Source organism: Castanea sativa, chromosome 7 (assembly GCF_040712315.1).
Source record: "Castanea sativa cultivar Marrone di Chiusa Pesio chromosome 7, ASM4071231v1".
Classification (NCBI taxonomy): Eukaryota; Viridiplantae; Streptophyta; class Magnoliopsida; order Fagales; family Fagaceae; genus Castanea; species Castanea sativa.
Window position 1 is genome coordinate 11,613,309 of NC_134019.1, and position 11,722 is coordinate 11,625,030.

The 11,722-nt window shown below is 35.1% G+C and overlaps 1 protein-coding gene across 1 annotated transcript; it reads left to right on the forward strand.

Annotated features, from left to right (window-relative positions):
* The first annotated feature begins 1,036 nt into the window (after positions 1-1,036).
* LOC142643439 (uncharacterized) lies at positions 1,037-9,378 on the forward strand. The gene is made up of 12 exons (XM_075818066.1): positions 1,037-1,229; positions 1,364-1,502; positions 2,112-2,187; positions 2,603-2,699; positions 3,376-3,478; positions 3,639-3,772; positions 4,774-4,975; positions 6,687-6,841; positions 7,525-7,734; positions 8,145-8,492; positions 8,576-8,702; positions 8,910-9,378. The coding sequence occupies exons 1-12, from the start codon at positions 1,107-1,109 to the stop codon at positions 9,059-9,061; spliced, it is 1,866 nt and encodes a 621-aa protein (XP_075674181.1). The 5' UTR covers positions 1,037-1,106; the 3' UTR covers positions 9,062-9,378.
* Positions 9,379-11,722: the final 2,344 nt, after the last annotated feature.

Sequence of the window (11,722 nt, forward strand, 5' to 3'; positions counted from 1 at the left end):
ATATTCCCTTATTTCTTTTGTTTAAAAAAAGCATATTCCCAAAAAATAAATGCATTTTAAAATTTTTTTAACAGAACATACATTAAAAATAAGACTCAAATAAAAAGCAGTTGATGTATAAAATAAATAAATAAAATACTCAAAACTTTTATTACAAGTTTATTACAAATCTCCCCAAAAAAATTGTTTATTACAAATCTCTCTCTCTCTCTCTCTCTCTCTCTCTCTCTCTCTCATAATAATAATAATAATAAAAAAGGGATGAGATCATTTGGAGTAATATTATATCGGCCACTATGCTTTTTTATTAGATGCGAATTTTAACAAATCCATCGTTAGATTAGATATTCTTTTTATAACCTATTCTCTTGCAAAATTTTAAAGACAATTTGAAATTACTAACTACATCATCAATTAAATGTTTGAATTAGTTTTTGTATTTTAAAATTGTGCATAAAAGATATGTTTCTAGATCATAAGCCAAATAACATTTAATTGGCACCAAATTTGGTATGTGTGTTAAAAATATAAAGAACATCTAATTCAATACCAAAAAAAAAATCTAATACCACAAAATAAATCACTCAAATTTTACTATAATTTTTTTTTTGTGGCCGACTATGATTAATAAATAAAAAATAACGAGTTTATATAAAAGTGACAGGGAAGTCATGATGAGTTGAACTGGTGACTTCACTTGGGAATAGATCTTATGCAATTAACCCCTTCCTCTCACAACATATTTTTACTATTCTTACTTTTTTATACTTTCATTTTTTTATTTTTTTTATTTAGATGGCTGAGATTTAAAATTGCAAAAGTTGGGGGTAAAAAGCAAAAACTCATGATGAGTTTAACTGGTGACTTCACTTGGGAATGAGATCCTATGCAATTAACCCCTTCCTCTCCCAACATATTTTTACTATTCCTACTTTTTTATACTTTCATTTTTTTTTTTTTTTAGATGGCTGAGGTTTAAAATTGCAAAAGTTGGGGGTAAAAAGCAAAAACTCATCTTATTTATAAACACCGAAACGCAAGTCTGCAACAACAACAGTACTTTTAAAACAAAAGTAGTAAAAAAAAACACAAAAGATACTCTCGCTATGTTCGGTGTTGGTGCAGCAGCTCCCACCTCCACCGCCACGTCAGCAATCAGCGCCGCCACCACCGCTCACGCTCGCCTCCACAGCATCAACGCTACCTCTTCTTCTCATTCTCTTTCTTCGGTACTGGCTTTCTTTGCAACTTCCCAAAATACCCATCAATTTCCACTCCATATTCTGCACTGTAGTTCATAACTTTTTGGTAATATTCTCAACACTTCAATGCCATTTTTGTTGTTGTTTTTGTTGTGCTTCAGGCTTTAATTGGGTGCGGTCGGGTTCAGTTTTGTTCTTTGCGCTTGAACTGCGGTGGTCCAATCAAAGCCATGGCTGACACTAACACTAAGACTGATGCTATCTCGGTGCCCAACAGTGCTTCTCACCCTTCTGCTTCTGGTTATTCTCTCAATCTTTTCTTCAATTCTGTATATAAAGAAATGTCTTTTTGTTTTTTGTTTTGTTTTGTTTTGTAAAATTGTGAATTTTAGATATTATTATTATTATTATTATTTTTTGTTTTATTGGTGAAAATGAAATAATGATATTAAAAAAAGGAGTCTTTATCAACTGGGGAGTCTGAATTTGTGTTCTATTCCTTAGGAAGAAAAACGGGTGTGCGATGGTTTTAATGAAGTTTGCATTTTAGTTGAATTTCTTTTTGAGTTGTCATTTTGCATATTGTTTAATAAATAGTTATGTTAATAACAAAGGACAAGCTATGATTTTGGTATTTGGAATTATGTGTTTGAGTTTAGTTACGTCTTTCAACATTTCGAATGATTCAATTTAGTTTTGAGGTTTTATCCTTACTTATACTATAAAAGACTTGAGAATTTGAAGGAGGCATGTTTTGTATGATTTTGGCGGCCTTTTTTTTTAGTCCAAGTGGGGTTAGGGACTAAAATGCTAGCTTGGCCAAATAAAGATACTAACAATAATCATAATTTTTTTTTTCTTTGGATGAGTAAATAATATCTTTTGTTTATTGTTATTGGATTGTTTCAGGAAACAAACAAGCATTAATATCATTGTCAGACAAGAAAGATCTGGCTTTTCTTGGAAAAGGGCTCCAAGAACTGGGGTAAGGCTTCTGTACTTATACTTTGCTGGTTTGAGCACAACTGCTTTCTAGTCTATTGTTCCTAGTCGATAGATATTGATGTTTTAGAAGCTCATTTTATGATATGTCTTTGATTTTGGTGATAAATCTGTTGCCTGGAATGTAAGATTTTAAAAAATAAAATACCTATTTCTCTGTTTTGTTCTTTTTTATATCATACACACTTGTTTTAGATTTCTTATTTGAAGTAATTTATCCTCTTTATTAAAGATTTGAGTTCTGGAAGCTCTTGTTGGGATATGTTGATCATCTTTATATATGTCAGTCAATTTCATGATACCTTGTTTGAATTAGTGTTCAAAGCCCTATAAAAAAAGGCCAGAAATATTAGTGCTCAAAGTGGTTGATTGCTCTTGTGATGTCTTGTGAACTATAGCTACACGATTGTTTCAACTGGAGGAACAGCATCGACTTTGGAAAGTGCTGGGGTATCTGTTGCCAAAGTGGAACAGCTTACTAGTTTTCCAGAAATGGTGAGTATCTGTTTTAGCTTGTGTTTCTTTTTAATTGTTTAATTTTCTTTATGTAATGCACCAAGTCATTGTTACTTTGTTCTTAAGAATATGCTTATGTATGGAAGATCTTATTGTCATGGACATGGAATGTATGTGAGGATTCTGATGTGTTTTGTTGTCTGGAGTTGCTATGTGTCATGCAGATTTGGATCATATCTCTGGAATTCAATAGTTATTTTGATATCTGCAAATGTAAGATTGTTTTGTTCTTGAGCAATTATGAATGCCCCTCTGCCTTGACTGTAAGGGGCGTTTCATTTTTAACTATTACTGTGTATATGGTCAGTTCTGCAGGCACATATTATTAAGGCTGTTTCAGGGTGTGATTGAATCGACTTTATTTTACCCTGAAATTGATCTATAATCATGCTTTTATTTCTGATAAACTGGTGCAACTGCAAGTCACCACGGATTGCTGTGATCAATGGGAATTAGTCTCCTGCTGTTGGTTGTTGTCTTGCCATCAGTTCACCATCAACTGTTCAAATTGATTCTTCAGATTTTGTTTATGCTGTCTTGTTTGGATGTTCCCCTTTGAAAAAAGTATATTTATATATGAATGGTTTGATAGAGGAGGAGATATTTCATTTTGAAGATTTTTCATAAAATTGATTCTTCAGATTTTCTTGTACAGCTTGATGGTCGTGTAAAAACTCTACACCCTAGCATACATGGGGGTATTCTTGCTAGGAGAGACCAAAAGCATCACATGGATGACCTCAATAAACATGGAATTGGTTAGTTCAGATGGGAAACCCGTTACCATGCCTTCACCATTCCAGCTATCTCATTGTCTTTTTTTCTTCTTCTTCTTCTTTTTTTTTTTTTTTTTGGGTCATAATGTTGCTTTGTGTGAATTTGCTATATACTTTCCTGACTAAGACAGTTCCTCTACAGCTACATTTGATGTTGTTGTGGTGAACTTGTATCCCTTCTATAATAAAGTTACTTCAACTGGAGGAATTGAGTTCGAGGATGGAATTGAGAATATTGATATTGGTGGTCCTGCAATGATCAGGGCTGCTGCAAAGGTTAGTTGTATTTGAATCATTCACTGACATTTTATAGGAAAAATAAATCTGGGATTCATATATCTATTAATTGGTTTCTCTGTGGACTTGGCACATGTACACCATGATTTATGCATAGTTTTTTCCTGGAATTAAATATTTCGTCAACTCTTCTTATGTTTTAAAATTGTCCAACTTATCACCATATATTATTGCCAAAATCACTAACTAGGTGAAGGTTATTTGATGAATCTTTAGCCACCAATAATGCTTTTGGCAATGGTCACAAACCAGACGGGGTTTTAATTTTTAAGAAACGTGAAGTGTGACCTTACAAACCCTGATGTATTTAGATGTTTCCTTTGCTTTGCTTCTAAATGCTTAAAAACATTATAATTATGTTTATAAAAATATATATATATATATATATATATATATTTGAATCGAATAAGCAATATTCAATATTATCATTTGAGATGTAATTTTTTATTTTATTTTTTTGATAAGTAATGGAAAATTTTATTAGAAAGAGAAACAACCCCGGTACACCAGCAGTCTACTAAGGGAGAAGTACAATCAATTCAAAATACACAATGCTCAAACAAATTTAAGAGAAAAAAAAAAAAAACAACGCAAAGAAAGAAAAGTAGCTTTCCAATCCAACAAAGTACAAAGGAAGAAGGCTTTAAGTTCAAGGATAGTCTGTTCACATCCCTCGAAACTTCTCAAATTCCTCCATTTGAGTTGTAATTAGGTTATGGAGATGTTGTGGGATGATAATGTCTAATATCATAAGGAGTTTTCCATACATGTTTTTTTTTCAGTTCCCTGTTGATGCATAAGCCATGGTTTTTTTTGGGTGGTCCACTTCTGGGCAAAAGCCTACATTCTTCTATTGGAAGCACAATGCAAAATGCAACATAAATATAATAGATAGATTAGTATTCATCATTATTTTGATTAAGGCCAAATATTAATATTCTTGTTAATTGCTCTAATATCAACTGACTATTATTAAACAGAATAACAAGGATGTGTTGGTGGTTGTGGATCCACAAGATTATCCTCTGCTCCTAGAATTTCTTAAAGGAGGCGGGGATGATCAATTCTTCCGTAGAAGGCTTGCTTGGAAGGCATTTCAACATGTTGCATCTTATGATTCAGCAGTTGCTGAGTGGCTTTGGAAGCAGACTTCAGGAATTTCTACATCTTCTGCCGATGATGGTAAGCAAGTAAATTTTATCGCCACCCCCCCCCCCCCCCAACAAAAAAAATACACACACTCACACTATAATGTGCACCACTCTACTCCCTAAGGCACACTAACACATATTCCTCCACTGGGAAGAGATATAATTAAAAGATGAATCCTCCCAGAACCTGAGAGGTTAGGTTTCCTAAAAGAGGCACAAATTACGTTACATATATGAAGGATATGTCCAAAATTAATAGAGTTGCCAATAAATAACTTAATGGCTCACACATGCTCAAAACATTGTGCTCAATAAACAGGCTACGGAGGTTTCTTATGTATCAAACAAAAAAAAAATGCGATGGAGATGTCTTGAGTGCTTGCCAGTTGCATTCCTTTTAGTGTCATTGGAAGCAACTGCTACATTGATCCATGATTGGAAGACTGAGCATTCATGGCTTTCTCCTTTGTTTATTTGAGATCTTGTACTAGCATTCAAGTTCCTACTATTTTCCACCCTTAAAGACACCCCCTTCAGATTTTGTGCTTTCTCATTCAATGTTTCTGTTTGTGTCTCTTGAGGTTCTCTTTCCATGCACCATTCAAATGGTCTCTCACTGTCAAGGGGATATGTATACATTTTAATCTGCTGCGTAACCAAGACTTCTTTTTTGATAAGCACGTAACTAAGACTTAGTTTCAACAATTAGTGATATCTTTGTCCGCCTGAATCTCAAGACAGATCCTAGCAAAGTTAAGAGATGTTTCTTATATAACGAATACCTCAGAAAATAACACCGATGGAACATTACAAAGCTTAGCCCATACAGGAATTTTCTGTGAAGGTAATCTTCCTAAGAAGCAAATTGAGTTACCATTTCTCAATGACAAACAGCTTCCCACTATATAATTAAGGTCCCTCACTAAGTGTTCTTTCTAGTACCCATTCATCTCTAGCCTTAACAATATAGAATCCCTTATTAAGCATGATGACATCCACAACATCATTTTGCCAATGAGCTATAGCTCAAATGACACTTCCTCTACAAAAATGGGATGAAGAGTAAGGGCATGGATTTAAAACCTATGGAGTGCTAAATTATCATTAAAAGACAAATACATCCAAACCATCATTTCCCCAAATATTTGTTACCCAGTTCTTAACTAGAAAAATGATATGGTCAAGGAATTACTCTATGACGGCATTTTTCCAATGCCTGTAAACCTTGGTATACATTTCCAAGGGCTCATTTTTGAGTGCTTAGCTTCTGCTTGTCTCTGTTGTGGCGGCACCGCTTATTGAACACCACACTGGTTCTTACTATTCTCCAGCATATCAGTCTCTAATGAAGAGAACTCCAAATGGTCATTCAAATTTGAGACAGCAGCTTCTTTCTTGACATTAGCTGGCTGCTTTCTGAAAAGTTATATTCAACACTTCTCGCACTGTGTTTGGTTTATGCACACCATCACTAATTAGGCATGTCCAAAGCATGTGGGAATATATTAATCTCATACAAAGTCATCTGTTATATTGAAATATTCTCCTGAAGCAACAGTATGATGCTAGAATGAAAGAAAAGTATTATTTTGAAAATTATCTTGGCTGATTTTAAAAATCATCACAAAGTATATATTTTTAAAATATCTAAGAAAGCAGAATGCCGTAAATTCATTATGTTGTTTTTCCAAACTGCCTCCAACTTGGGTATATAGATGACAAGGTTCTTTATTTGTTTCTAGATAAATTCCCTCCCAGCTTAACTGTGCCACTAGAGCGCGTAAGTTCTCTTCGGTATGGTGAAAATCCTCATCAAAAAGCTGCATTTTATGTTGACAAGAGGCTTGCAGAGGTTAATGCAGGTGGTATTGCAACCGCTATTCAACACCATGGGAAGGTGGGAAATACATACTATTGTGTTCATCTATTCACTATTATAAAAAAATTATACGATATTTAATATGTAAATTTATTTTGTGTTTGTCTTAATCTCTACCTCTCTAATAATATGATAATGATAAAATAAATCCTCTACTTTTATAGTGAAGATGTAGATTAAAATTGGGTTTGAATAGGTGACAACAATATTCTCATCTGTCTAGTGGCATTACTGTTATCTTCAGCAATGGCATTAAAGTGTAAGTGGGTTCAGTAGTTATGCAGGCACTTTCAATAAAAGATTCCTGCTGTGAATAGTTTCATACTTACATTACCTTTTGTGTACCTGATATTATTCTCAAGAGTTGAGCATTGTATATTAATCTTCATTATTTTTATGACTTGGATTTTGTTTCCTATTGATGAGATTGGCAGTGACAAAGTAAATGCATATCACAAGAAGACCATGTATGAATGTCTGTGCTAGTACATGTACATTTATCATAGTAGCACTGTGGTTAGGGTTCTTTTAACATATATGTGTAATTGGTTTAATTCAGATTTTAATTTCTTTATTTTTTTTTCCAAGTTTTTATGTAGAGGATTATCTGAATCCATCAGTGTGCAGAAATCACTTTTTTTATGGTATACATATCTGTTGAACCAAGCATGTGCTTACAGCCTTTTTCTTTTGTGGTGCAGTCAATGTCTTACAATAACTATTTAGATGCTGATGCAGCTTGGAATTGTGTGTCAGAGTTTAAAAACCCTACCTGTGTAGTTGTAAAGCATACAAATCCCTGTGGGGTAGCTTCACGTGATGATATCCTTGAAGCATACAGGCTTGCTGTAAAAGCAGATCCAGTGAGTGCATTTGGTGGCATTGTAGCCTTCAATGTTGAAATTGATGAGGTAAGTTTGTCATTGTAAGTTTTGGGTCTAGCATGGATTCTTTTCCTTGCATATCTTGTGAGCTTTCCTATTATATCGAAGTGCATTAAAGCGTGAGGTGGCATTGATGATATATAACCAAGAAGTAGGGCCAATGATTATCACTTTTATTTCATCTTATATGATATATTATGAGCGAGATTTGAAAATTGAATATTAGTCATATCCGAGGTCCCCAATCCAAGCTACTGTGCTCCTTTATCATGTGATCTGAGGCCCTGGGGCCAAATCATATTCTCTTCTCTCATAAGATTGAATCACTTCTCCATTCATTAAGATGTCACAATTAGATTGCTAATGCAGCCAATTTTGGAAGCTGGAAATAAAGAGGAGCTAAACCCTCTTTACTATTTGTTTTTCTGTACTTGTAGGCTCTTGCTAAGGAAATCCGAGAGTTTAGGAGCCCCACTGATGGTGAGACTCGGATGTTTTATGAGATTGTGGTTGCACCCAAGTATACAGAGAAAGGGCTTGAAATCCTACAGAAAAAATCCAAGTCTCTAAGGATCCTTGAAGCACAAAAAAATGAAAAAGGAAAGCTTTCACTCAGACAAGTTGGTGGCGGGTGGTTAGCTCAGGATTCAGATGACTTGACCCCCCAGGATATCCAATTTAACGTGGTCTCTGAGAAGGCTCCACAAGAAAGTGAGCTTCGTGATGCAGAGTTTGCATGGTTATGCGTCAAGCATGTCAAAAGTAACGCCATTGTAATAGCAAAGGTTGGAATTTTTATACTTTCTTAGTTTATGCACCAATGGATCTGGCTGGGACTCAGTTCTGATTCTTCTTGTCATTTGAGCAGAATAACTGTATGTTGGGCATGGGAAGTGGGCAGCCAAACCGTGTGGAGAGTTTGAGAATAGCATTGAAGAAAGCTGGGGATGAGGTCAAAGGGGCAGCTTTGGCTAGCGACGCCTTTTTTCCATTTGGTAATTACTACCTGATTTACGCTAAATTGCTAGTGTATTCCTGCACCAGTGGATTCTTGTGTGTTTGGATGAATCTCTTTTCAGCTCAGCTTATTCTGATTATTGTGCAAAAGCTCAGTAGTACTTTGAAAAAAGTGATGCTTTAAAAGGTTGTATATATCTTTTATATCTATCTTTTAATGTGGATGCTGCTTGTTTTGTGAACAGCCTGGAAAGATGCAGTGGAAATAGCATGTGAGAATGGAGTTAGTGTTATTGCTGAGCCTGGCGGGAGCATCAGAGATGCGGATGCCATAGACTGCTGTAACAAGTATGGTGTATCACTCCTCTTCACCAATGTGAGGCACTTCAGGCATTAATGATTGTTAGCATCTCTGGGTCTTTTTCATTTGGTTTCATCCGAGCACCATGGTTTGGAAATTTTGGTAATCTCTTTCAGGTAGATGTTCCCTTTTGAGTCATAATGTTATGCAATCAAGGGATTTGAAGAATAATTGGTAGTATAAATTGTTTGATAAGCATTCAACAAATGATTTGAGATTTGGGGATTTTGATCTATCAAAAATACTTGTGATGTTATGGATTTGAAATAAGCACCAAATCCATATGTTAATACAGCCCAAACCCATTCTCAAATATCATATATTGGGAAAAAAAGCCCTCATATTTTATTCAAGCATTTGAACTTCTATCCAAATGAACCATTAGTGTATCTGATCTGTTATCACATTAGTTTTGTGATGGACAAATCAATGTATTCTGAGATTTTATTTTTCTTTCTAAATTCTTGAAGTGGGAACAGTTCCAGTTTCTTGAGAGAGAGAGAGAGAGAGAGAGAGAGGGAGTGAAAAAAGAAAAGCAAAAAGAGACATTTCAAAGGAGTCATAAAAAAAGTAAAAAGAAATGAAGAATCAATGAGATGAGGATCCTAAAACAAAAGAAGCCCCAATTTTACTATTTTAGGCCAGGAAGAAAAAAAAAGATCATATTGGCTGGCTCTCACTCCCAAATTTTATAGACTCGGGCCCAAAGTAGTGGGAGGTGATTGTCAGTTATCACTTGGTGACAATAATACACCCCTAAAGGTTTTTGCATTATTTTCGATTTCTAGAGTGTCATGAGATTTATGACAATACGTTCAGTATTTCTAACCATTATTTTGTGACTATTGGATTTCTCTCTATAGGTTTTTTGGATCATGTTAGTGAAGGAAAAAAGAAACCATTAATTTCAAAAATCATAGAGAAACCGACAAAATATCAAGAAAGTTTAATATGTATCTTTTCAAAACGAAGACTAGTGCTAGAAAAGGAGTAATGAGAGTCGCAAACAATATAAAGTGCTCAGCTTGTATTCTCCCCAAAGCAGCCAAGACATTTACCACCTATTCGCTTCCTTAGATATGCTTGACTTTCGTTCAAGAGACCATCCTCAATAGAAACCTGCAAAAGCATCCAATTCAATAGACATTTGAAGACTCCATAGATGACACTGGCAAACTCCATCCCTCAGCGCCCAAAGCTCCGCCATCACAGTTGTGGTCACGCCAAAAGCTTCAAGATGGTCAGCGAGTTGACTGAATATGGAGAGTTGCTGAAGAAGATGAAGTGAGGGTTATGATCATGACAGGTGCAAGGCACTTGGGGTTGAGAGCAAGATAAGTACAAGAACTGAGACCTTGCATGATCAGTGGTGCAGCAACTACCTTTATCATGTATTGGAGGCCAAATACCAGTGTGGCTTACCTTTGGAATCCCTTATCATATCCACGATCCTTTTGAGGAGTGTCTAAACGTGATGTGGCTAACAAGATCTTGACCAAGGCCATGACTGCTCAAGCAAGAAATAGAAGAATGAAGATCTATATGGACAATAGTTCTGTTGCTGCCAGTGAAAACATTTTATTGTACACACGTGTTGAGGAAATTAATATTGATGTTAAAATTAATGTTACTTTGAGGCATGATGAAACCTTAAACTCCTTTTAGGATGATAATTGTCCCCACTCAAAAAATGTCGAGGAAATTGATAATCATTAAATTAATGCGACTTTGAAGCTTGTGGTTTTATTTATTTATTTATTTTATTTTTTTGGAGAAGAACTCTGAAGCATGTTAAAAACACTTTCTTTAGGGTGATAATTGTCTCCACTAAAAAGATAAGGAAATTAATAATGACTATAAAATTAATGTGACTATGAAGTATGTTGAAAACACTTTCTTTAGGATGATAATTGTCCCTACTCAAAAAAGTTTATTGAAAAATAAAGTAATCATTTCAAAAAGTTATTTCAATGGTTGGCACACGCCACAAAGATATGCCTATATTCTTGGGCTTGCATTCGTTGGTGGAAAGATCAAAGCAAAACACATTCCAACAGTTGAAAGAACGTTTGGCTAATAAACTTTCTGGGTGGAAGGAGAAACTATTATCCAATGCAGGAAAAGAAGTACTTATTAAGGCTATTGCACAAGCTATTCTTGCACACACCATGAGCTGTTTCTTGCTACCAAAAAATTTGTGTGATGAGATGACAAGCATGGTTTGGAATTCCTGGTGGGGGCAGAAAGGAGACGAAAGAAAAATGGCATGGTTGAAATGGGATAAGCTATGTGAGCCAAAATTCAAGGGTGGTATGGGCTTTAGAGATTTACATGCTTTTAACCTTGCTCTCTTGGTTAAACAGGGTTTGCGACTGTAACAAGGAAAAAACTCTCTGTTTTACAGAGTTTTCAAAAATAAATACTTCTATGATGAAGAGTTTATACACGCCAAGAAAGCTCATCACCCATCCTTTGCTTGGAGGAGTATTTGGGCAGCCCAACCTTTAATTAGAGATGGAGTCAAATGGCAAGTGGGAAATGGCCGAAGTATCAGCATATGTAAGGACAAGTGGACTAATACACCATCCACCTTTCGTATAGTCTCCCCAGAAAGACTTTTACCTATGGAGGCAACAGTTAGTGTACTCATAGATGCAGAAAATGGAGAATGGAAAGCTGATATGATTCGAGATATCT